We start from the raw sequence: 27027 nt of genomic DNA, 5'->3' as shown, positions 1-27027 counted from the left end.
TCAGAAAGGATGATTACCCAGCATTTGCAGTAACATGGATGGCACTGGAGGAGATTATGCTAAGTGAAATAAGTCAAGCAGAGAAAGACAATTATCGTATGGTTTCACTTATATGTGGAACATAAGAAATAGCAGGGAGGACATTAGGAGAAGGAAGGGAAAAATGAAGGGGGGCAGAAAACAGGGGAGGAGAAGAACCTTGAGAGACTATGGACTCCGGGAAACAAACTGAGGGGTTTTTTTTGGGGGGGGGGATGGGCTAGCCTGGTGATGGGTATTAAGGAGGACACGTATTGCATGGAGCACTACATCAAAAACCAATGATGTACTGTATGGTGACTAACATAACATAATAATTAAAAAAAAATATCACTGATCAATAAAGCTTTGCACTCTTAACGCCAAAAAAAAACAAAGATGAAAATGTTCTGGAAAAGGGTGGTGGTGATGGTAGTACAACAGTGCGAATGTACTTAATGCCACAGAACTGTATGCTTAAAAGATGGTTAAGATGGTACGTTTGTTATGTGTATTTTCCACAATAGAAAACAATTAGGAAGAAAATTTGTTGTGAGCATTAGAGAACGTCAAGTAGGTAAAGTGGCTGCCATTATGTCCGACTTCAGTGAATGGTGACAGTTTTTACTAGGGCTAGGACAGTGTATTTTAATGGTTACACAATACTTCATCATGTGGCTATCCCATACTTGGCTTCCTTTTTTATTTGACTTTTGGATTTCTTCTAGTACTCCTCTATTGTAGTAATGATGGAGTGAATTTTTTTTTCACGTACATAATCTTTTCCATCATCTGGGGTTGTATCTTTGAGTTAGATTTTCTGGGTCACTTAGTGAGGCAAGTTAATTTTAATCTTTGTGGCTTTCGATACATATCCCTGTGGGGTTGGAAAGGGCACGGTGGTTTATGCTGTCACCAGCCAAGTAAGGGTGCCAGCGTTATAGTCTCCTTGTCAGCACTAGATACGTTTGTAAGCAGTTTTACAAAATAGAATGAGAGATGGTACATTCATGTTTCAATATGCCTTTATTTGCTTTTATCACTAGCAATGTTGAGCACTTTTTAATCTTGATTTACATTTATTTCCTATATGTACTGCCTGTTTACATCTTTTGCCTAGATTTCTAGTGTGGTTTCTACGCTTTTCCTACCAAATATATTTGTCATGCTTGTTACATCTTGTTGCTATTGTTGATATTTAGAGATTTTAATTCTTATGTATTTAATCATTCATTTAAACATTTCAAAACACAAAATAATAAGGTTTTAAAGTAGGATCAAAAGTGGTTTTACAATAACATGATTATTATACTTAATATATCTTTCTCCTAGGGGCGCCTGGGTGGCACAGCAGTTAAGTGTCTGCCTTCGGCTCAGGGCGTGATCCCGGCGTTATGGGATCGAGCCCCACATCAGGCTCCTCCGCTATGAGCCTGCTTCTTCCTCTCCCACTCCCCCTGCTTGTGTTTCCTCTCTCACTGGCTGTCTCTATCTCTGTCAAATAAATAAATAAAATCTTAAAAAAATATATATATATCTTTCTCCCATAAATCTCCCATAATTCTTTTCATATCTGTGAGTATAAAATCCGTTTATTTGCTTCCTTCCATGATCATTATATTTGAATTAAAATTACGTGAATTAAAATATTCACATTAAAAATATGAATAACCCAATATAAAAAGAATATTATAAAATTTAGAGCAAATAAATTAAAATTAATAAACATGACCTTTTTTTTTACCTTACTAATGATTAAACTTATTGAAAATAAAATGATAGGATACTGCTGTCCCACTATAAATTGGTAAGAGTTAAAATCATTATAATAGTGACTGAGACTGGCCCTGAAATGTGCAGCCAATGGGGAGAGAAAATTGGGTCAACTTTACTGAACAGCAGCTAAGCGCTAGATAGCAAGAAACTTAAAAATGTTTGTAAGCATTGGTTTAGAAATCCCACTTATGTAACTGTGGCTTGAGGCAGTCTTGGAAATGTGGAAAGATATTTACACTGATAGATAAAAATAGAATTCAGTCTAAACCCCCAATGACGGGATGATTGAATAATGGTACAACCATCTTTGGAGTGTTATATAGTCATTATAAGTGGCATTTCCTAAAAATTCCAGTGATATGGGAAAATACAGTATGCTGGTAAGTGGGAAAAAAGCATGATGCCACGATTATAATAAAGCAAATTGTGCATGGTGTGGTGGTGGTGGTGTGTGTGTGTGTGTGTGTGTGTATGAGCACACATGCATGCCTGTGCATCTGATATGTATTCAGAAAGGGATGTGTAAAACAGATTGATAGTAGTTATCTTATGTGGTCAAATATAATATGTGATCTTTATTTTCTTTTTTATACTTCCGAACATTTCCTAAGCTTCATATTGTTTGCAAATTATTATCTCTACAGTCAGAAATTAAATATTAAAAAAAGATGAAAGATAATGAATAGATTTTTTTTCCCTTTTTTGGATTCATGTTCACTTTGCTTTCTTTGCTTTATTATTGGACGGAGTCCTGGACAAAAAACCAGAAGGTTTTTAGGTTAAGATTCAAAAATTCACTAGCTCCATGTGACCTTGGGCAAATGTAACTTCTAGGTATCTCAGTTTTCCCTTCCGTAAAATCAGTGTGAGAATTAAAGTGAGATTACCAACCTATGGGCAAACACTTTTGCAAACTAAGGTGAAGTTCAAGCCACTGTGAGGTCTGATCATTTGTTAGGATTCACAGAACCCACTGAGAACAGTTACCCTCAGAGTTAAGAGTTTATTGCAGGGAGAGGACACAAATAAAAATCAGCCAAATGGAGAGATGCATAGGGCAGAGTCTGGAAGGGTTCCAGTGCCAAGTTTCTGTGTTGTCTTCCATGCGGTCAGGATGTGTTACCCTCCTGGCATCCATGTGTGACAATACGGAAAGAGTGTTGCCAACGAGGAAGCTCCCCCATGCTTTGATGTTCGGAGTTATTGTTGGGACTTCATTACAGAGGCATGATCGATGATTGCCCACATGGTTGAACTCAGGTCAGCTGATTCTGCGTTACCCAAAGCCCCCAGTCCTAGCACACGGTTGGTCTGTCTGGCGTGGCCAGCTCTGACCCTAACACTGTTGGGTGCGGCCATCCCGACGCTAAGATTCCAAGGGGTCAGCTCCCACCCCAAGACTGTTGCTGTGACCGGCTCCACCTTAAAGAAGGACATTCCTATCAGGTGTGATGTAGATTACCTTCCAGAGGCCAGGGCAAGGAAAGGCCAGATATCTCTTTGGGCGAAGCTAAATTCTTTACTGCACATAAGGTGACCGGAAAGAGATGGAAAACAAATTTAAATAGAGAGATGATATGGATGGAGGGTTCTATTATTTACTACATTCTAACACTGTAAGATAAGGAAGGGCATGAATTCTATAGACACAGGGACTACTACAGACACCCACTTCTCCGATCTACGGAACCCGGGGACCACCTCTGAGAACGGGCACGCTAACGGGGAACTTCGCTGCGGTCGTTGTTTACCACAGAGACGATTAGGCTGGGAAAACACTTGCCACCCTGCTGGGTACGTGAACCCGACCCTTGTCTCGGTGTTATCGGCACAGCGAATATGCCCCTCCGTTAACGAATTGATCTGACGTGGATGAGATATAAGCCTGTTTGTTACAGGTTTCTTGATCTGGGACCATGTCACCCCGGAGTGCAGCTGCGCTTACTGCATATAGCGTGGAGTGATGATAAAAATAAATTGGCTCATTCCCCTCGCCGAGTTCCAAACCTTGAGCACTATGTCAGATTGGATCCATAAGTAGGTTTTGGGAGGGTGAGATAAAAAAAAAAAAAAAAGGAAGAAAACCCGCGTTTATTTTCTCGTGAAATTAAAGAAAAACAGTTAGAGCACAATGCCGAGAAGTCATCATCCTCGGGAAGCTTTGCCAGAGGACAACTGTATGCTTTTATGGAGACAGAACCAGCGACAGACTTGCTACGAAATCGTTAGCTGGCGTACAGTTAGGCTCCCACTCTTCCTGCAGAGGGAAGAATGTTAGCCCTCGTCTCATGCTTCTTTGGAAACAGATCACTTGTCGTAAATTGGTGTTGTCAGTAAATTTGGGTTGTATGTTCTGTTTCTTTCAAGGAAAAACTGGCCACGCAGAAGTAGTCCGAGTGGTGTACCAGCCAGAACGCATCAGCTTTGAGGAACTGCTCAAGGTCTTCTGGGAGAATCATGACCCGACCCAAGGTAGATGAGTGAGCCAGTATTTAATTATCTTACTAATTACAGCTGGGATAATTAGTGTTTGAGCTGCATGGAAGAGATGAACCTTGAAATCACCCAGGAGCTCAAGAATATGATTGCAGACATTTATTGACGGAGGAGAGGAGGGGCTGGGGAGCAAACGGGGAGAGAATAAAGGCGCAGCCACAGTCTGCGCTCCTCCCCCCTTTACAGCTGTCAGGGGTGGGAAAATTCCCACAGAGAAAGACGCCAGACAATAGAGATTCGTTCACCTTTGATTATTGCATTATTCCTCCTTAATGCAGTCTTTTGTCTACAAAATTAAAGTGTCTTTCTAGCAGCTCCAAAGTTTTCCTGATTTATGGTTCCTTTATTTCCCTGAATTTAGCCATTCTCATCTTTTGACGTTATCAGGATTTTTTTTTTATTTAAATGTCTGTGGCTGATAAAAAAAAAAAGAACATAAAGGTAAAAGTATTCAGCGGGTCCACAATGCTTGGGTTATTTAAATATTTCACTTGTCTTCTTTGGAATTTGTTATATGACGATATTAATATATTTGGGCTATAAACAATGGTGGCCAGAAATTTTATTTGAATGCACACACAAGTGAAATTCCCTGTTGGCAAATATCATTTGTAATATTCAATAATGAAGCAATTTCCAGATTTCATCCTAACAGCCTTACAAGCACTGCCTTGCCAATATGATGATCTGATATTATGAGGCTTATGAACTGAAAAGTCCTATATAATAGATGTGATTTTCACAAACCCTGTTCAGTTAGCAATCAGTCTGTTTAACAAAAATATTTTCCCTTTGGTGTCAGGTTTTTGTGTAGTGGGTATGCTGTGTTGGCTGTTTCTGAAGAAGGGATGTGTTTTTCCCAATGTGCTTTGTGCTTTGTGGTGGAATTTTGATATGACCCCAGCAGCACAGGGCGGTGGGTCTTGAGTTCTCATTCTAAGTACCACCTAGTGTCTGGGTGATTTGCTAGAGGGTAAAGGTCAGAGCTAAGGCAAGAGCAGCAAAATGATAAATGAGCCAGGGTAATGCAGGTACAGGTTCCAGGCAAATCCATCGGGGTGGGTGAAGGCCTAGGAAGGAGGCCAGGAGCAGGCTTTCCTGGTTTGACATGGGGGGATGAGTTTCTAGCAGGGGAGCGATGAGGTATGGGGCAGGGGAGGTAGAGGACTGGTCGGGTAAGAATACTATCTATAGTCAGAAGGGTTCAGATGTCACCCTGGTTTGAACTATTGGACCTGGCCTCTCATATGTGAAAGGCAGGCCTAACAAACTTAGGGTTGGCTCAGCAGGAAGCTCTGACAGTGAGCGTCATACGTAAGAGTGATGACGGCCAAGAGCTCATGCTGGTGAGCCCCTGATCCAGGTGGAGTAGGTGCTTGGCTCTCAAAGCCAAAGGTCAGGGCGGGATGCTCAGAGCTTCAGAATTCTCAGTGGAGACACGCATTAGGAGCCTATGCCAGCCTGAAGTCACATAGGAGACAGGCTCCCCACAGGCCCACAAGTTTGGGTATGTGCCCTTTGGCTTGGCCAACCATCGTGTCATGTCCTGATACGATCACCTGAGGCCTAGTCCTGGCAAAATTTCAAAAAGGGTGAAGTCTGTTGTGCACTCTTTCTCCTTCCTTCTCTTAACTTCTTACCTACTTTATTACATCTTTACCAGCACACCTCAGTTAACGATGTTACTAGTACTGGCCCCTGAATCTTAGGGGGAGTTCTACTGTTTAAAAGAAACCTTAAAGAACCTCTTGTTTGCCCCATCTCATGTATCAAATTTGTCTCCACTGTGCCTCAGTCCCCTTTGAAATTCTTGGTTTATCGTGTGTATTGTTTGCTAATAACAAAGTACCACAGATTGGGCAGTTTAACAACAGAAATTTATTTTCTCCCAGTTCAAGAGGCTAGAAGTCCAAGATGAAGGCCTTGGCAGGGTTGGATTTTTCTGAGGCCTCTCCTTGGTTTGTAGATGTCCACGTTCTCCCTGGGTCCTGTTCACAGGTTCTTTCCTCCACGTGGACCTTTGTCCTAATCTCTTCTTCCTATAAAAACACCAGCCAGATTGGATTAGAGCCCACCCAAATGACCTGATTTAATTTTGATCTTTCAAGACTCTATCTCCAAGTAAGATTATATTCTCAAGTACTAAAGGTTAGGGCAACATAAGAATTTGGGGAAGATACAGTTCAGTCCATAACACATCCAAGAAAGTAATAGCTTAGTATACTATTCTTCCAGAGGTATTTTGATTCTAACAGAGGGTTCATAGACTCATAGACGGGAAGAGACTTTAGAGGTCATCTGGTTAATCTTCAGCTTCAATTCTATAAGCCAAAAGATGAAATTGTTACTGATGGGGTTCACAGACAGTAGGATTTGATTGTTGAATGACATATTTTTTATGCTGATATTTTAGACAAATGATTCTGTAGAGGGAGACTTTTTCTATCCTTGCATATGTCTGTTTCTACTTAGAATAGTGCTTGATGCAATATATACATTCACAGATATTAAATCACAGGATATCTAATCTTCCCACATTGTTACTAGGATTACTTCTGTTGGAGAGTTTAGTGTAATGGGCCATAGTAACAATCCTTTTCTGCATTCCAGGGTTTCCCATGACACTTCTGGAAATAGGGTGAAATGAGTGATCACATGACCCGGTCTGGCCAATGACAGTATCTTTTCCTGTTGGCAACAGTGTTTGATTCAAGGAATGGGCATGTGACCCATGCAGGACCATTTGGAGTCCTTCCCTGGGACTGTGGTGTGAGAGAAAAAGGTGTTCTCCCTTTTCTGGGGCTACCAGGTAGAGGTGCTTTGTATGTGGAAAGAGCTTGTCCACAGGAGAAGCAAGGGAGGAAGATGAGCAGAGACACTGAGAGACAGGATGGGAAGAGAGAATCTTCAGGAGACTGAGGTCCTCTCAGTTATGAGAACTACTAGGTACCTACCCTTCCCCTACATCTTTTTAACTTAAACTAGTTTGTTGGGTTTCTATTACTTGAAACAACAAAAATCCTTGCTAATCCACCCTTTCGGCTTAATCATTGTGCTTATTATATTACACATATTGTTACACATATTATTATATGTGTTTATTAGTTAGCCATGTTCATTTGACTCTATAAATCACAGGTCTAAAGCCATTTGGTTAATAATTTTATCACTGACTCAGACATGGAGTGGAGGACACTAAAGATTGTTTCCTCAAGACCTGTTGGTGGTTTGATTAAGGGGTTCCTTGGTAATTCAGAATTTAGAATTGGGGCTTGAGATTTGGGATATATGGCCTGAATACATATCAGATCATCTCAATATTTCCAAACTACTATGAAAGACAGTCAGTCATTAATGACACTTATCTTGTGTCTCCTCTGCTTGCCAGACACTGTGTTAGGTGGTGCTGAATCACCGAGGAGTCTGTAAAAAGCAGCACTATCCAGCCTCTTGCTAATGCACAGAGTATCTCCCTATATTTCTATAGGGAGAAAATAGTTTAATCTCACAATACCAAGATCAAGTGAGCATTCAGATAAATATAAATGTATATGAGGCCAACATATTAACCTGAAATCATGAAGACAAGTATATGTTAACACTGGAACTTTAAAAGCAAAAAACATAAATTCAGAAGAACTCCAGGGCCAATGAATTTAATATTCCCAGGGAACCCTGAAGGTCCAAAACATGTAGTCACATGTAATTTTTCTGAGGTAAGAATTTGAAGCCCACTCCCTGAAGGATGGGCATGAAGCAGGAGAGATCTGGGATGCAGTTGAACTTGGCCATCTGAACACAGCTTCTTAATTCTCTACTTGAAGTCACATGGTGACTCTTGTCACTTTTCTTAGTGTTCAGTGGCCCAGGAAAGAGAACCACCCATTGGAACAGATGAAGGAAGTAGAGGCATGTAAGATGGACTGGTCTGACTCAGAGAGTGGACATTTCAGAAGACAGCAGCACGTTGGATTTGGTGGACACTCTCACCTGTGAAACAATAGCCCACTCGAGGTTGTTGTCAGAAGGAAGAATGATTCTTAAAACTGCATAAAGGATACTCTTGCCTATGCCAGAGTTACTAAACAAAAAGACAAAACCTGAGTAAAACTGAGAAGTTATTGACCTTTGATGTGAAGATTTGCCCAGGAAACACATGATTCTCAACAGGAATATGGCTCAAGAGAAATGTATTTTAATAAGCATGTTGAAAAACTTAAGTATTTTGTTTATAGAGTCATTAAACATTTGAAGGGGTCACTTAATTTTTTTTTAGTTATGATTCACTTCATTTTGTGAGAGAAGCAATATCTTAGAATGATATTAAGAAATGTGGGGACTCTTGCTAATGTTCAGGATTTACCGTGGTAGGAACAGCAAGAATTTCAGCTTAAAGTCCCCTTTCAGTTCAATTAGATCTTCATGGCATAGACTAGGCAGAGAAAATCCTGCATGTCCTTGACTGCCTCAAGGTACTGTAGGAGCTCTCATGGTATCTGCCCCAATGGCAGGGAGGAAATTCCCCCATTCTGTGATTTGGAAGGGAGCAAAAGTGGTAAGAGAGCTATCAGAAAGTGTAGGCTTTCAAAGATACTATTTTAAAGATACTCTACTATGCTATTTCATAGCCAATAGGCAGTGAGTCCTGAGAGAGTTCTACTCAATGGATTAGCTTCAGGTGAAGTAACAGACCTAACAGTGTCATTATAGATTTGGCCAGTAATTGGAATACTTTTTTCTCTTAATTTAGCAATTACTACAAAACCTCTATTTTGCCAAAGTATTCAGATACCACCATTAAGCTAATATGTCCTGTCGTACTCATGGGACAAGTATGACTCCTCCAGGCTTCAAAAGACAGATTGGAGCATGCTCATTCCTGACCATGTAGGGTCCAAACTCCCCAGTCTCCAGACAACATGGCAGAGCCTGAGACATAGGAGATTTGGGTTCTGGGATCACCTCACCCCTTCCTAACTGTGTGACCTTGGCCAATACACTTCTGAGCCTCTGTTTTCTCATCTGCCAAAAGGGGATAATAATGTCTATACTGCATAGGTCATGGGTTGTCATAAGAATTAAATGAAATAATGTGAAAATAACTTGACAATGGTCAGGTACCATGCAAGTGCCAGACATTGTTGCTATGTCCTTCTCAGTACAATAGTACAGTTTCAGTGGGCTTATTGATTTTTATATCCTTGATTTTTGTGGGAAAATATTTACCTCTACCTATGAAAGTGTAGGTTTTTCTATCCACAAAGTTTCTTTTGTCCTTCCTGTTAGTTGGAATGTTGATGTTGTCATCCTGTGATGGAATGGCTGCTGGCGGGGGCGGGGGGGGGGGGTGGATGGGTGGTGGTGGTTGTGAGGTTGATGGATAGGTGGCTCCTTAACTTTGCCACTGACACAGTCATCCAAAGAACCAGAGCAGATCCCAGCCACTCATGCTTGATCTGTATCCCTCTACCTAGCACCCTCTGTGTGTGAATTACACCATTTCAGTCCTGTTCCTGGATACAGGATACAGGGCACAGGCCTGTTCCTTGGACCAAGACACAAGGACACAAACGCACAATGTTGAGAGATTTCAGCTTTGTCTCACTTGGTCCCACAAGTATGACTTCTCTGTTCCAACCTGTTTTATTCTCCCCAATCTCCCTGGGAGAAGGGAGAGCAACGTTTTTAAGCACTCCTAAGGGCCAGTCTTAGGGATAGATGCTTTAAATTTAAAAATTCATTTAATCCTTATCACAACCTTATAAAGTGGGGTTCATTGTAACCCCATTAACAGAAGAGAAAAGATAAGGTTCCAAAAGATTGGCAGTCTTGCTTGATGTTGATGGCAGTGTTTGGACCCAGCTCCGTCTAAAGCTCAAGGCTCTTTTCTTTCCCCTGCACCAGAGGGGCCCATACTTCCAACTAGGAGGACCTCTTCTAAGCACAAATGATTTTATGGATTCCCCCATGTGATATAGTCATGTTCTTAGTAACCTTTTTAAAGCAAATATATTAAGATGCCACTATGTATTTAATTATACTTTAAATTGGATGCTTATTTTATTAACTACCACAATATCACATACCTCTGGAAAATGGAAATGCTCACACGCATAATGCATTCTACAGACTCTAGGCAATGCCTGCTGCACGGTTGGATTGGTGGACCACGTGTCAAAGTTCTGACTCCCAGGGCATGAGTACAGGTGATGGTGTACAACTTCTGGATTCTGTGCTTTTAGAGCAAGGAGTGTTCTCTTTCTCTTTCTCCCTTCCCACAAGTTGCCTGTAAAGGTAGTGGTCAGCCAGCTTGGACCACAGGGATGGGGGCCTCATGCTTATCATGGAGGAACTACAAGCTAGAAGTTTCCAGAGTTACCACCCCAGGCTGGACTCAGTGCAAAAACTATCTTCTTTAACCTACTGTTATTTGGTTCAGTTAGGGTTGTTTTTTTTTTTCCCTTTCAACAACAGCTGAACCTATATCCTTACTAAAATCGCCTTCCACTAGAAGCTGGTGATGAACTCCCAGTCACTCTTCCGAAGATCTTAATTAAAACGTTTCCTTAATTAAAGCATCTTTAATCAAATCTGTTAAGAGTATGGACCCTGGGGTTAGAGGAGATACGGCTTTAACCGGGTCTGCTGTGAACCAGCTGCGTGACCTGGGAAAGTTGCGCACCTCGCTGAGTCCCATGTCTCTCTATCTTCACCTGAGTGCCTGGGTCCGAGCTATCATTCTCTCTCATCTGGCTGCTACAGTAGCCTCCTGATAGGCCCGTCTTGCCCTTTCCAAATCCAGTCTCCATAATGACCTGTTAAAAACATATCACGATGTATAACGATGTGTGTCTCTCTCCTGCTTAAAGCACATTGCTGGTTGCCCGTTTGGGGTGGGGGGGATAATACACAGACTCTTTACAGTGGCCAGCCCAGCCTATGATTAACTGATTGGCACTCCCTTGTGCCACCTCAGCTCCTGCGCTCCCGTGTCTCCCCCACCCCACGCCCTACTTCACTGCATGCCTGCTGCTGTGCCCTCCTTCTCTCCGTTCCTGGAAGACACGAGCGCTTTCTTGTCCGGGGGCCTGTACCTACTGCCAGTCTGCCAGCAGCTCTAGGCGTGACTGGCTCCTTTCTTTCCTTCAGCGTAAAGCAGCGTGTCTTCAGAGAGGTCTTCCCCACCCCGCCTCCAGACTGAGGCAGTACCCCCAGTCCTCACTCCCAGGTTTCTCTGTCACGGCACTCTTGCCTCCCTAACACTTACCACAAGGTGGAATGATTTGATTGTTCACTTGTTTACTAACAGTCTAGAAAGTAAGCTTCCCATAAAATATTTTGTCTAGAACAAATGAGTGAAAGCCTCCATTTCCCCATCTGCCAAACCTCTATTTCCCCATCTAACGGCACAGATGTGTGTTGGGATGTATGAGGGAATGTAGTCTATTGTGTGGGGCGAGTGCTGAGCAGAGTAAGCATGCCATAGATAACAGCCACCAGACTCGTCCTGACTATGTAAGAGCCAGGTCACCAACTTTTGTTTGACTTGCTCCTTCTGGAACCCTAGTATCCCTCCACTTTTTCTTTGCCATCTTCCCCAAGCTCATGTTCTGAATATCGTTGATCTTTTCCTGTGCTTGGTTCGTTCCCTTTATCCTCAGTCAACTTCTCCGCACCCCTTTCCATGTCCCACCCACCCTCCCCTCTCACAGTGAGTCCCCAGTTGTCCTCAGAAAGCTTTGTCTGACTTTCCCCAGTGGGCCACACTATCTGTGGTGTTAGGTTTCGTGGGGCCCCAGGCCCACACACCTGATCCTGCTACCTTAGCCTTCAGAGTCCTGAGTAGGGGATTAATGGGGCTCTTTGGCTGATGGTTGGAGCTAAAGACTCCCCCCACCCCACGACCAAGGACTCTTTTCCATTCAGTGCCCTTGGGCCACATCTCCCCACCCCGCATGTCCCACCGCACTTGCCATGAAACGTTGCTTTAGGTGGGTTGTTCCCAAGAAGCCTCCGAGAATTGGGGGCAGGCTTGGTCCATTCCAACTTCAGCAGGTTTCCTTCCTAGCCTCTTTCCAGGTGTATGATGGAGACGCGAGCCCCCTCACGCTGTCTCCTGGGAAACACTGATTGGAGAGAGAAAAAAATCTTATTTTCTTCTGTTTCTCATCAAGTTGGCAATCACGTGCTGGTGTTCATATATTTGAACTTGCCAAATTAATATCTGAACTTCGTTGTGCTGACCCTTCTAAGTTAGTTTTTTTTAAATAAGTCACCACTTTTGAAGGACTATCCTTTTTTTAGACCATGTACAAGGAATCTATCATCTGCAAATAATTAGACAGTGGGAATTATATTGTATTGCTAATGAGCAGATGTGCATACTTATAGTGGAGAAACAGCTGCACACATATAAAATGCAAAAACGACCCAAACCCGGCATTATGAATTCTGAAAGGGATTTCATTCTTTTAAGAATTTCAGAAACAGAGAAAAATGAAACAAAGCGTTTAACTGATATTTTTCTTTATTAATTGTTCTTTCAGTGGCACTTTTCCTTGCATAACATTATCATACATGTACATAGTATCTTTGCTATTTGCAAATGCGCTATTTGCACTTTCAAATCCCTCTCTCATGTAATACTATAGAGCTCATATTTAACATTTTTCCTCTGCCTTTCTAGTTCTGTAAGGGTTTGGTGCCTCCAAATTGAATGAAAGACTCTTACTGGGTGTTTTTTCTGGGCTGGGCATTGTGTTAGGCACTTGAATGGGTCTGATTCCAACCTGTGAGTAGGGGGTCTTAGCCCCATTTTACAGATGAATAAACAGGCCCAGAGAGGTGAAGGGATTTGTTACAAGCCAGTTATTGTATGTGAAAGAGCTGGGATTTGAACCTTAGGGCTTATTTAATTCCAAATCTTGTGTTCTTTCCATTGTATGGTGCACTGTCCCACATTGTTAAACATCGTTATATGTTTTCAGCCAACAGAAAACACAATACACTATGACTGAAAACAGCAGCACATTATCCAGTGAGAAGATTCTGTCCTCCTGAGCTCCTTATAATATCCACTACAATTTTATAATCCTGTTAAGCATATGCAAGATGTGAAAGTTCAAGTAGTCTGGCTTTTGAAAACTTGAAGAATTCCACATATTTTAGATAGGAATGGTTAGGTCATTTAACATTATAGTTGTAGTTAAAGCAGTTCCTACAGGGCATCAAAACTTACAGGGCATAATTTCCTAAAGGAAGTTAGAAATTATTGTGAACTGACTAGTAATTAGAATACTATACATCAAGGGTACCTGGGTGACTCAGTCAGATAAGCATATACCTTTGGCTCAGGTCATGATCCCAGAGACCTGAGATCAGGCCCCACATCAGGCTCCCTCTTGCTTCTCCCTCTCCCTCTGCCGTCTCCCCACCCCCTGACTTGTGCTCTCTGGCTCTATCTCTCTGTCGAATAAATAAAATCTTAAAAAAAAAAAGAATACTACACATCAAAACTTACAGGGCATATTAAAGCAGTCTATATATATATATATATATATATATATATATATATATATATATAGACACTTTTTTTTAATTTGAGAGAGAATGAGTGCCCTCCTTAATACCTATAACCCATTTAACCCATCCCTCCACCCACCTCCCCTCCAGCAACCCTGAGTTTGTTCTCTATAGTTAAGAGGCTGTTTTATGTTCGCCTTCCTTTCTTTTTTTCCTCTCTGTGTTCATCTGCTTTTTTTCTTAAATTCCACATATGAGTGAAATCATATTGTATTTGTCTTTCTCTGATTGACTTATTTCACTTAGCATAATACACTCTAGCTCCATCCACGTTGTTGCAAATGGCAAGATTTCATTCTATTTGATGGCTGAGTAATATTCCATTGTAGATATATACCACAACATCTTTATCCATTCATCAGTTGATGGACATTTGGGCTCTTTTCATAATTTGGCTATTGTTGATACTGCTGCTATAAATATCAGGGTGTGTGTGTCCCTTCAAATCAGTATTTTTGTATCCTTTGGGTAAATACCTAGTAGTGCAATTGCTGGGTAAGAGGGTAGGTCGATTTTTAACCCTTTGAGGAACCTCCATACTGTTTTCCAGAGTGGCTGCACCAGTTTGCATTCCCACCAAAGTTTAAGAGGCTTCCCCTTTCTCTGTACCCTTGCTCACATCTGTTGTTTCCTGTGTTAATTTTAGCCATTCTGACAAGTGTGAGGTGATATCTCATTGTAGTTTTGATTTGTATTTCACTGATGATGAGTGATGTTGAGCATTTTTTCATGTCTGTTAGCCATCTGTATGTCTTCTTCGGAAAAATGTCTATTCATGTCTTCTGCCTACTTCTTAGCTGGATTATTTGGTTTTGGGTGTTGAGTTTGATAAGTGCTTTATAGATTTTGGATACTAACCCTTTGTCAGATATGTCATTTGCAAATATCTCCTCCCATTCTGAATGTTGTCATTTAGTTTTGTTCATTGTTTCCTTCGCTGTGCAGAAGCTTTTTATCTTGTTGAAGTCATAATAAATGAGAGGTGGTTCAAGATGGTGGCATAGGAAAATCTTGCAGTCACCTCCCATTGACACACCAAATATACAGTTGTATATGGAGGAATTCCCTCTTAAAGGATCCTGAGAACTAGCTGAACAGCTACTCCACAATAAAGGATCAAAAGGCCACATCAAAATATATAGGAAAGGCAGACAGTCTTGCCCCAAACCCCACCTTTGGTGTAGTGACCTGCTATTGAGAGGGGTCTCACAAATATGGAACTCCTCCCTGAGGAGCAAGGGGCTTGTGCCTCACATGAGGCACCCCAAACCTTGGGACCTGCCCTGGAGAGATGAGCCACCAAAAAGCCCGGCTTTGGAACCTAGTAGGGCTTACATCTAGGAGAACCAGAGGGTTGTAGGAATTGGAGGTTCAGCTGTTAAAGGGATTGCATGCAACTTACTCACCCTGGGACCCTGTTTAAAAGCTGCAGTTTGTAAAGAGCCTAGAACATTTGTAAAGGAGATTCATCTGCTAATCTTAAGGTATCTGCCGGAGGGGCAGAAGCTTGTTGGGACTCACTCAAGGGGCAGAGGCACTGGTGGGTGCCATTTTAGCACTCTCGACCTGCTACACCTCCCTGCTGAGCTGCTACTGGGCTCCACCAGAGGTGGTGGGTAAGCACTCTGTGTCCCTGCACTGTTCTGATAGCTCTGCTCCTTTACGCTCCCTTGGCCACACCTGAGGTGGGGACAGTGGCCTTCTTCCTTGCTGCTGCTGCTGCAGCCCTGCTGGATGCAGTGGGCAAGCATCCTAAGTCCCTAAACTAGCTTAGGTGTGCAGCCCACACAGGGGATGCCCATTGAGTACTGGGCTGTGGTGGCCAGAGGGGATTGCTGTTCTGGGTCCCAGAGGTCTGAAACAATCAGATAATTCAAGAAACAACCAAGAATTAGGGCAAGGTTAAATGGTAAGATTTGACACCCATACAGGGCCACCCCTTCAGGACTTGGAGGGATAACTGTCTCATGTAACACACAGAAACAGAGGGTCAAGCAAAATAAGGAAACAGAGGAGTATGTTCCAAAGAAAGAATAGGATAAAACCCCAGGAGAAGACCTTAATGAAACAGAGAAAAGTAATAAATACCTAATAAAACATTTAACATAGTGGTCATAAAAATGTTAACCAAACTTAGGGGAAGAATGGATAAAAACAGAAGGAACTTCAACAAAGAAATTGAAAATATCAGACAGTACCAAACAGAAGTCACAGAGCTGAAGTACATAATAACTGGATATAAAATTCACTAGAGGGTTCAACAGCAGACTAGATGAAATAGACTAGATGAACCAGTGATCTGGAAGACAGGGCAGTGGAACTTACCCAACCGGAGCAGGAAGAAAAGAAAAAGGAATTTTAAAAAATGAAGATACCTTAAGGGACCTATGAGACAATTTCAAGTGGAATAATATTCACATTATAGGGGTCCCAGAAGGAGAAGAGAAAGGGGCAGAAAACTTACTTGAAGAAATAATGGCTGAAAACTTTCTACCCTGGAAGTAAAATGAATACTATTTGTGGACAACATGATTTTTATATATGGAAAACCTAAAGACTCCACCAAAAAAAAAAAAAAAAAACAAAACCAAAAATGGCTAGAACTAATAAATGAACTCAGTAAAGTTGTAAGATACAAAATCAATATGCAAAAATATGTTATAATTTTATATGGTAACAATAAACAGAAAGAGAAATTAAGAAAATAATTCAACTTATAATTGCATCAAAAATAATAAAATACCTAGGAATAAATTTAACCAAGGAGGTGGGAGGCCTATCCACCGAAAACTACAACACATTGATAAAAGATATTGAAGAAGTCATAAATAAATGGAAAGATATTCCATGCTCAAGGGTTAGAAGAATTAATTTATTGAAATATCCATATTATCCAAAGAAATCGACAGATTCAGTGCAATCCCTATTATAATCTCAATGGCATTTTATACAGAAATAGAACAAACAATCCTAAAATTTGTATGGAACCAGGGAAAAATCCCAAATAGCCAAGCCAATCTTGAGAAAGAAGAACAAAGGTGAAGGCATCACACTCCCTGATTTTGAACTATATTACAAAGCTATCGTAAGCAAAACACTATAGTATTGGCATAAAAACAAACATATAAATCAATGGAACAGACTAGAGAGCCCAGAAATAAACCCATGTATGTGTGGCCAATTAATTTATGGCAAAGAAGGTAAAATATACAATGTGGAAAGGTTAGTCTCTTCAATAAATGGTATTGGGAAAACTGGACAGCCACATGCAAAAGAATGAAACTGTCTTACATCATATACAAAAATTAACTTGAAATGGATTAACAACATGAATATAAGACTAGAAACCATATAACTCCTAGAAAAAACATAGGCATTTAAGCTCCTTGACATCACTCTTGGCAATATTTTTTTGGATCTGACTCCAAAAGCGATGGTAACAAATGCAACAAAAAACAAATGGGACTACATCAAACTAAAAGGGTTCTGCACAGTGAGGGAAACTATCAACTAAATAAAAAGGCAACCTACTGAATGGGAAAAGATATTTGTAAGTCATGTATCTGATAAGGTGTTAATACCCAAGATATATAAAAAGCTCATAAAAGTCAATAACAACAACAAAATCTGAATTAAAAATGGGCAGATGATTTGAATAGACATTTTTCCAAAGAAGATGTACAGATGGCCAATAGGCACATGAAAAGTTGCTTGACATCACTAATTATCAGAGAAATGCAAATCAGAACCACAATGGGATATCATCTCACACCTGTCAGAATGGCTATTATCAAAAGGATAAGAAATAACAAGAGTTGGTGAGGATGTGGAGAAAAGGAAATCCTCGAGCATTGTTGGTGGGAATGTAAATTGGTTGCAGCCACTATGGAAAACAGTATGGAGGTTCCCCAAAAAACTAAAAATAGAACTACTGTATAATTCAGCAATTCCACTTGTGGGTATTTATTTGAAGGAAATGAAAACACTAATTTGAAAAGTATATATACCCTTTTGTTTACTTGCAGCATTATTTACAATAGCCAAGATGTGGAAACATCATAAGCATCCATCAATGATGAATGGATGAAGAAGATGTGGTATAAGTATATAATGGAATACTACTAAGCCATAAAAAAGAATGAAATCTTGCTATTGGCAATATGAATGGACCCTGAGGTTACTGTGCTAAGTGATACAAATCAGACAAAGAAAGACAAATACCAAATGATTTTACTTATATGTAGAATCTAAAAAACAAAACAAGTGAACAAAGAAAACAAGACAGAATCAAAATCAAACTCATACATACAGAGAATAGCTTGCTGGCTACCAGAGGGGAGAGGAGTGGGTATGAGAAAATTGGATGAAAGAGAACAAGGGGTTTAAACTTTCAGTTATAAAATATGTGAGTCGTGGGGATGTAGTGTAAAGTGTGGTGACTACAGTCAGTGATATTATATTTGCAAATTTGAAAGTTGCTCAGAAAGAAAATATTAAAAGTTCACATCACAAGAAAAAGTTTTTTGTAACCCTGTATGGTGAATGATGGGAATTAGACTTACTGCAGTGATCATTTCACAGCACATGCAGAGGTTGAATCATGTTGTACACTGGAAGCTTATGTATGTCAATTATACTTCAGTTAAGAAAATCATACAGAAAAGGTAAGAACAGAGAAGTTATATTTGACAAAAGATTAGTATCCAGGATATATAAAGAGATTTAAAAAATATTTCCAGTAGATTTTATAATTAAAATAAAATTAACATACTGTGTTAAATTGGCTTCAGGTGTACAATATAAGGATTTAACAACTCTATACATTTCTCAGTGCTCATCATCATAAGCGTACTCTTAATCCCTTTTATCTATTTCCCCCATCCCCTCATCCACAACCCCCACCCCAGCAACCCCCAGTTCTCTATATTTAAAAGTATGTCTTTTTGTTGAAGTTTCACATATAAGTGAAATCATACGATATTTGTCTCTTTCTGATTGACTTATTTCACTTAGCATTATACCCTCTAGGTCCACCTAAGTTGTTGCAAATGGCAAGATTTCATTCTTTTTTATGGCTGAGTGAGGATGTGTGTGTGTGTGTGTGTGTGTGTGTGTGTGTGTATCACAATGGACATTATAAAGCAATGAAAATGAAGAAAATAGGAGAATCTCATGAATGTAATAGTAAGTGAAAGATTAAAATGACAGTACAATTTCATTTATGTAAATTTCAAAAATGGATGGAATTAAACTATGTCTTTTCTAGGTGTGCCTATGCACCAAAGAAATTATTGTCACAAAAGTCAGGAATGTTTATGACTAGAAAGAGGAAGGGTCCTCAGAAGGAACCCATGGAGGGCTTTTGAGGATGATGGCAGTGATGTATTTCTTGGCATGAGTAGTGGTTATATGAGTGTTCACTTTACGGTAAGTATTTTAACATTATATATAATGTATTATATATAATATGCTAATATTAATGTGAATACTTTAACAAACTGTGCATTTGTTTTATGAACTTTCGTAAGTTTATGTACCTTTCTGTAATTAGATCTAGAAATTACAAACATTAATATGTCGATTGGTACTTCTGCTAATAAACTATGTCCGTGAACAATGTCCGTGCTGAAGGTCTAGCACGTGTGTGCCCATGTGTGCTGGGTACTGGTTCAAATGTAAACATCTTATAAATCTCATGTACATGCTTAATGTTCTGTGGTGGAGTACTTTGATTGTCTCATTGCTATGAAACTTTAAGATTTGGACGGGAAATGGTGACGTAAATTTTAGTATTTTGGAAGTTTTCTTATACATTTTTATGATAATATGAACATTTCAAGACTCATTATTTGGTTAAACTTGGGAGTTAATAGCATAAATGGGTATGGAGTTCCAGGCATTCTAAGAAAGTTATAATAATTTAAAATGTTTCCTCTTGCCAGTCATAAATAGAATTTCCCTTTTATAGTAGCAAAATCTATACTAAGGTGACTTTTTACCTTTCAGGAAGAAATCACCACATCTTTTCAAAATTATTTATTTATGATTATGGAAGTAATGTTTTCTCATTATTGAAAATGAAAACCTTTTAGGTACAGAGTGAATATTTGGCACCTCTGTTACATAGCAATATCATTGTATCCCTCTTGAGATGCATTGCATTAAAAAAATAGAAAGAATATTGTAAAAATGATAGGGAACACGGGGTATTTCCTTTTAGAAGAGAGCCACGTAGTATCTTTCATAGTTTACTACATTCTACTTCATTTTAAAAATATACTTAAATGATATATTATTTATAAATTGGTATAGTAGTGACTAAGACACTGGCTTTGGAGTTCGCTAGTTCCAGATCCAGCATTGGCTTGGGTCAATACTCAAACCTCTCTCTGAGTATCAGTCTTACCTTCTGAGGAACGGATTCGACAATAATACTTCATGTACTTGGAGAATTGGGTGAATATGAGTAAAATACAATGGCACATAGTAAAGGCTCTAGGATCATTAGCTATTTTCTTGATCACCTAAATTAAATATTGATTGTATTTGTAGTCAAGGTATGTTTAATTTAATAGGCACATATGTGTGTAATTGTAACTAACTGGGAGAACTGTGTATTTTATGTGTAATATTCAGACATGAGACATGAAAAGGATCAGTTAGTTTTTCTTAACTGGTGTGGCTTATGTTCTTGTCAGGCAGAGGTTGAAATGGGCCATTGGAGTTCTATTAAATTTGGACTGGCCAGTTTCATAGTGGACCATTTGCCATAGTTCCTCCACCCCAATATTTTTTCCTCTGAGAGTTATTTTCACATTCCATAGGAAGAAAAAAGAAGAGATATTTGGAGAGGTAAATAATACATATCTCCCTCTCTTCCTTCTTCAGTCCCTTCCTTCCACCCTCCTTTCCTCCCTTCCCTTCTTCTCTTCCTTCTTCCTCCCTCCCTCCCTTCCTTCCTCCCTCCCTCTTCCTTCCCTTCCCCCTTCCTTCCTTCCTTCCTTCCTTCCTTCCTTCCTTCCTTCCTTCCTTCCTTCCTTCCTTCCTTCCTATGTGTTTCAAATTCAAAGTGAGATGTCATTTAAAATTGACGGAATTAATTTTTCAGTCAGGTAAAGTGAGGCAGTTGCATGTTAATAAGGCTTGTCTCAGACACCTGAGTGTAAAGGCCAAGTATGGCAGGAAGCATCATGTGGGTGATGATAGAAGGGTGATGATAAGAAGGGCTATCTATTACTGTGAGGGAGGCAGGCTCATTCACTTGTTGGAGGACCTCAGGGCCCTATGATGTTTTCCCCATGGAGTCCTTATTTGGCTGTATGCTAAGGGGAGTTGAGTGGAAAGAAGAAGTTTGAGTCCCTGGGGACCATGGAGCCTACCTTAGTAGCTGTCACTTATGCTAAGTGAAAAAGAAATATAATCCTCTTTTGTTTAAGTCACTATTATTTTTGTTCTCTGTTAAACTGATTGCAGTTCTTGGTGTGGTGAGTTAGGACCATACTAATTTTTGAGAGATGCAAGACTTTCTGAGAGATATGAAAAGATGCTGTAGTCACCAGCAAACATATTACGATGATAATTTTAATGCTTGCTTTTTTCTGCCCAAAGTATTAAATAAGTAGGAAAACAGACTTTTCTTTTCTTGCTTTCTTCTTACAATTGAGACCTTTATCTCTTTGCAATTGTATACATGTTGATTTCAATTTCTGCTTATTCATTTACAGACTGTAATATCTTCCCTTCCTTATAGACTTTCAATGTGTAACTTAAAATGCTGTTTTATCTGAAAAAAAATTTTTTTTAATGGTCTTGTGTTCTCTAATGCAAATCTTCATTCTCTTGAATTTGGGGATAGAAAGAAAGGAATGAAAGGAAGGAAGGAAGAAACGAAAGAAGAAAGGAAAAAACCACACTGATAACCACTGAATTAGTGGCTATGAGAGAAAATATGAATACCAAAGACCTGTGAAACTCTTTAATAACTATTGGTTTTCACATCCTAAAGCTTTTACTTCATGTGTTGCTTCATTTCGCAGCCTTGAAAAAGGAGGTTTTATAAGTGATGATATCAAAAGATGTCACTCGTTAATACATAGCAGTGGGTCTCAAGTGGGGGCAGTTTTGCCCCCCAGGGGATATTTGGCAGTATATAGAGATATTTTTGGTTGTCACAGCTGAGTGGATGCTGCTAGCAACAGGGGTTAAAATCTAGGGATGCTGTTATACACCCTGCAATGCATAGGACAGCCCCTCACTGCAAGGAATTACCCAGCCCATGATGTCAACAGTGCCGAGGTGAAGCAACCCTGACAGAGAGTCCCTGGTAGTCACCCTTCTATTTTAAGTCAAGTTGCCCAGCAGTGTCTTTAAAAACACCTGAGTTTCATTTTTAGTATATTAATTGATTTCTTAGTGTTTCCTTCCCTTTTTAAAATAGCCCAAGAACTCTTGCCTCCTTCAAATGATCTAGATAACAGTTTCCCTCGCTGAGAGTTGATCATCTCCTGGTATGCAAAAGAGTGACTGAAAGTTTTTGCATGACCCAAGTCACATGGAAGTCTGAATTTCAATGTAATGTCCTGGGGTTCCCTGATTAAATATTCATATTTATATTCTAAATCCCCTGGATTGTTTGAAGGAAATTTTGCTTTACTTGCCTTCGCTTTACTTTTCAGAAACATCTTCCTTTAGTGAGTACTGATATGGAGAATAACTGATAAATATATTGGCTTTTATAAAGTTTAAAGGGATGATAAATAAGTCAAAGCTATAAGTCTAGCATAAGAATTAAGAAATTGAATGTGTTTCATAGGAGGGACTTCAGACCTCTGTCAGTTTTCTGCATTATGTTCACTTTGTTCTGAGAATGGAAAATCGGAAAAAGGATGCCCTTAGGCTTTGTACACGGAAAGAGGAGTGAAATATTAGGCTTGTAGTTCTGGAAGCAGTAATAGGATTATGTAGTGAAATGATCCACTATTACAAGGAACTACCAATTCGTTTATTCGATATATACAGCCAGAAACAACCCGGAAACATTTATTAAGCAACCCTGAATTAGGTCTCTACAGAAGATCCTGGTATTCATCCTGGCTTTATCATCACACACCATGAGGTATTGAGTTTAGATCAGAATGGAGGCTGTGGAAAGGGAAAGAAGATTAGTGAAAGATTTTACTGAAAACAAAGGTAAAGTTAAGTGACTGCCTGGCTTAAGGTATAAAAGAGGCTCAAATGAAACATGGATTACTACAAGATTGAAAGCTTGGGTTGCTAGGAGAATGATCATGTCAGTTGATAGAGATGAGAAAAGTAGGGGACAGGGAAAGATAATGAGGTCAGTTGAGAACTGAGGGATGAGGAAGCCTAGTAAGTGTCTAACAGGAATGTGGTTCTACAGGACTGAAACCTGAAAGAGAATTTGGATCACAAATTTAGATTTGTAAGTTCTTAGCATAGAAAAGGGAGATTCCATTGGAGGGCACATGGAAGGGAGGGCAATGGCAAAAGAGCAAACCTACGAACAACTGTTGTAAGGATGGTGAGGGGGGGAAATGGAAAAGCAAATAGATAGGGACCAGTCAGGAAATACTTGAAGTCTTAGATGAAGTGTGGTGTTACAAGACCAAGGGGAAAATTATTTAAGGAAGGGAGGTGCTGTTAATACTGTCTGATGGAGCAGGGATCAAGAAGAACTAAGACAAAAGGATAAAATATAGAGAAAATTAATTTGTTGATTAATGATGGGGATTTAAAAATATTTGTCACCATCTAGATGCCATTTATGCACATTTTAATCTGAATTATTTTACTGAAATAAATTTACAGAATCCATTTGTTAACAGAATAGTAACACAAAACAAAAAATACAAAAAACTCTACTCAAACCTAAGAGAATTTTTCAGTCTAGCTATCCATGCCCGCATGCCCATTATTTTAACTTTGAATGATTTTTTTAAAATTAGGGCTGGAAGATATTTAGCCCAAAGACTTCTGTTTGTGATTTGAAAGGACTAAAAAATTAAACAAAATATATGAAATGTTGGACATCAGAGAAACAAATAAATCCTACAATTGCCCTATCTGATTTCCTAAAGAAAATTTCTATGCTGCAGAGCTAGAAGGAGGAACCCAGGCCAAGCCTCACAGTCTCCATGACTTGAGGGGATGGAAGTGGAAGTCTAGGGATACTGAGGAAGGTAGAATTGATAGAGCAGAAGAAGGGAAGAGAAAAATGTTGAGAGAGAAATCTCTGGAGATCTCTAAAGTGTTCCTTTAAGTGATTGTCTGAGACTGACCAGAATATTGCGTGATTAAACAACCTGAGGCCAGGAAAAGAATCACCTTGAACAATTAGAGGGAAAAAATTCCCAGAGTTCACATGAGGTTGGGAATACTGCCTGTTTTCACTAGCCAGAATGGTACATATAAAAATTCATTGGGCATCAGATAAAGTACTCAGAAAGGTTTACCTCATTAGTAGGAAAATTAACCTAGCTTAAAAGCTTCTTTGGTCCAAAATAACAGTGCTTGAAAGTAAGAACCAAAAGGATATGTTATTTAAATTTTTTTTATTTTTAAAATTTTAATTCAAGTATAGTTAACGTACAGTGTTATATTAGCTTCAAGCATCAATATAGTGATTCAGCGGTTCCATGTATTACTCAGTGCTCATCAAGCTAAGTGTACTCTTAATCCCCTTCACCTCCTTCCCATTCTCCCCACCCACCTCTCCACTCTGGTAACCATCTCTTTGTTCCCTATAGTTAAGTCTGTTTTTTGGTTTGTCTCTTTTATTTTCTTTTGTTTGTTTGTTTTGTTTCTTAAATTTCACATATGAGCGAAATCATAAGGTGTTTGTCTTTCTCTGACTTATTTCATTTAGCATTATACACTCTAGCTCCATCCATGTTGTTGTTGCAAATGGCAAGATTTCATTCTTTTTTCTGGCTAAATAATATCCCACTGTGTGTGTATATATATATATATATATATATATATATATATACCACATCTTCTTTATCCATTCATCTCTTGATGGACACTTGGGCTGCTTTTAAAATTTGGCTATTGCAAATAATGCCACAATAAATAGGGGTGCATATATCCCTTCGAATTAGGATTTTCATATTCTTAGGCTAAATACCCAGTAGTACCATTACTGAATCTTACAGTAGTTTTATTTTTAATCTTTTCAGAAATCTACATACTGTCTTCCACAGTCACTGCACCAGTTTGCATTCCCACCAATAATGCACGAGGGTTCCTTTTTCTCTGCATCTTCATCAATACTTGTTCTTTCTTGAATTTTTTTTATTTTAGCCATTCTGACAGGGGCGAGGTGATATGTAATTGTGGTTTTGATTTGCATTTCCCTGATGATGAGTGACGTTAGGCATCTTTTTATATGTCTGTTGGTCATCTGGATATCTTCTTTGGAGGAATATCTGTTCATGTCTTCTGCCCATTTTTTAATTGGATTATTTGGTTTTTTGGTGTTGATTTTTAAAAATTCTTTATATATTTTGGATACTAACCCTTTATTGGATATGTCATTTGCAAATACCTTCTCTCATTCAATAGGTTGTCTTTTAGTTTTGTTGGTTGTTTAGAAGCTTTTTATTTTGATGTAATCCCAATAGTTTATTTTTGCTTTTGTTTACCTTGCCTCAGGAGACAAATCCAGGAAGATGTTATGGCTGATGTCAGAGGGATTACTGCCTGTGCTGTCTTCCAGGATTTTTATGGTTTCAGGTCTCACATTTAGGGCCTCAACTCATTTTGAGTTTATTTTTGTGTATGGTGGTCCAATTTCATTTTTTGGCATTTAACTGTCCAATTTTTCCAACACCATTTGTTGAAGAGACTATCTTTTTCCCATTGGATATTCTTTCCTGCTTTTTTGAAGATTAATTAACCATATAATTATGGGTTTATTTCTGGGTTTTCTCTTCTATTCTGTTCATCTGTGTGTCTATTTTTATGCCAGTACCATACTGCCTTAATTACTACCATTTTGTAATATAACTTAAAATCTGGAATTGTGATACCTCCAGTTTTGTCTTTCTTTTTCAGGATTGCTTTGGCTATTTGAGATCTTTTGTGGTTCCATATAAATTTTAGGATTGCTTTTTCTAGTCCTGTGGAAAATGCTGTTGGTGTTTTGATAAAGATGACATTAAATCTGTAGATTGCTTTGGTGAGTATAGACATTTTAACAATATTTGTTCTTCCAACCCATGAACATGGAGTATCTTTCTATTTCTTTATGTTGTTTTGAATTTCTTTCATCAGTGTTTTATAGTTTTCAGAATATAAGTCTTTCACCTCTTTGGTAAGTTTATTCCTAGATGTTTTATTGTTTTTGGTGTAATTGTAAATAGGATTATTTTCTTAATTTCACTTGCTGCTGCTTCGTTATTAGTGTATAGGAATGCAACAGATTTCTGCACATTGATTTTGTATCCTGTGACTTTACTGAATTTATCAGTTCCAGAGATTTTTGGTGTATATAGATATAGTATATATGGTATGTATAGATTTTCTTTGTATAGATCATAGCATCTGCAAATAGTGAGAGATTTACTTCTGCCTTACCAATTGGAATGCCTTTTATTTCTTTATGTTGCCTAATTTGTAGCCACAAATTCCAGTACTATGTTGAATAAAAGTGGTGAGAGCAGACATCCCTGTCCTGTTCCTGACCCTTAGTGGAAAAACTCTCAGTTTTTTACCATTGAGTATGATGTTGGGTGTGGGTTTTTCATATAAGGCCTTTATTATGTTGAGGTATGTTCCCTCTAGACCTACTTTGGAGAGGGTTTTATTATGAATGGATGTGTTTCTTTGTCAGTTTTTTTTTTTTTTGCATCTATTGAAATGATCATATTTTTTTAAATTTTTTCTTTTATTGATGTGATGTGTCACCTTGATTGTTTTGTGAATATTGAACCACACTTACATCCCAGGAATAAATTCCACTTGATCATGGTGTATTATTTTTTTAATGTATTGTTGGATTTGGTTTGCAAATATTTTGTTGAGGATTTTTGCATTTATATTCATGAAGAATATTTGCCTGTAGTTCTCTTTGTGTGATGTGTTTTTCTAGTTTTGGTATCAGACTGGTACTGGTCCCATAGAATGAATTTGGAA

The 27027-nt window shown here is 39.0% G+C and overlaps 1 protein-coding gene across 2 annotated transcripts in view; it reads left to right on the top strand.

Moving 5' to 3' along the window:
• The window catches only part of MSRA (methionine sulfoxide reductase A), a 408777-nt gene that overhangs the window by 259866 nt on the left and 121884 nt on the right, over positions 1-27027 (top strand). For both annotated transcript variants that reach the window (XM_026518907.3, XM_048212318.1), the window contains one exon: positions 4162-4266. In XM_026518907.3, coding sequence (XP_026374692.1) covers positions 4162-4266 — 105 coding nt within the window. The remainder of the gene's footprint in view (positions 1-4161; positions 4267-27027) is intronic.

Source organism: Ursus arctos, unplaced genomic scaffold (assembly GCF_023065955.2).
Source record: "Ursus arctos isolate Adak ecotype North America unplaced genomic scaffold, UrsArc2.0 scaffold_11, whole genome shotgun sequence".
NCBI classification, from domain to species: Eukaryota; Metazoa; Chordata; class Mammalia; order Carnivora; family Ursidae; genus Ursus; species Ursus arctos.
The sequence above is the reverse complement of the archived record's forward strand: the minus strand, read 5'-3'. Positions and strand labels throughout refer to the sequence as shown.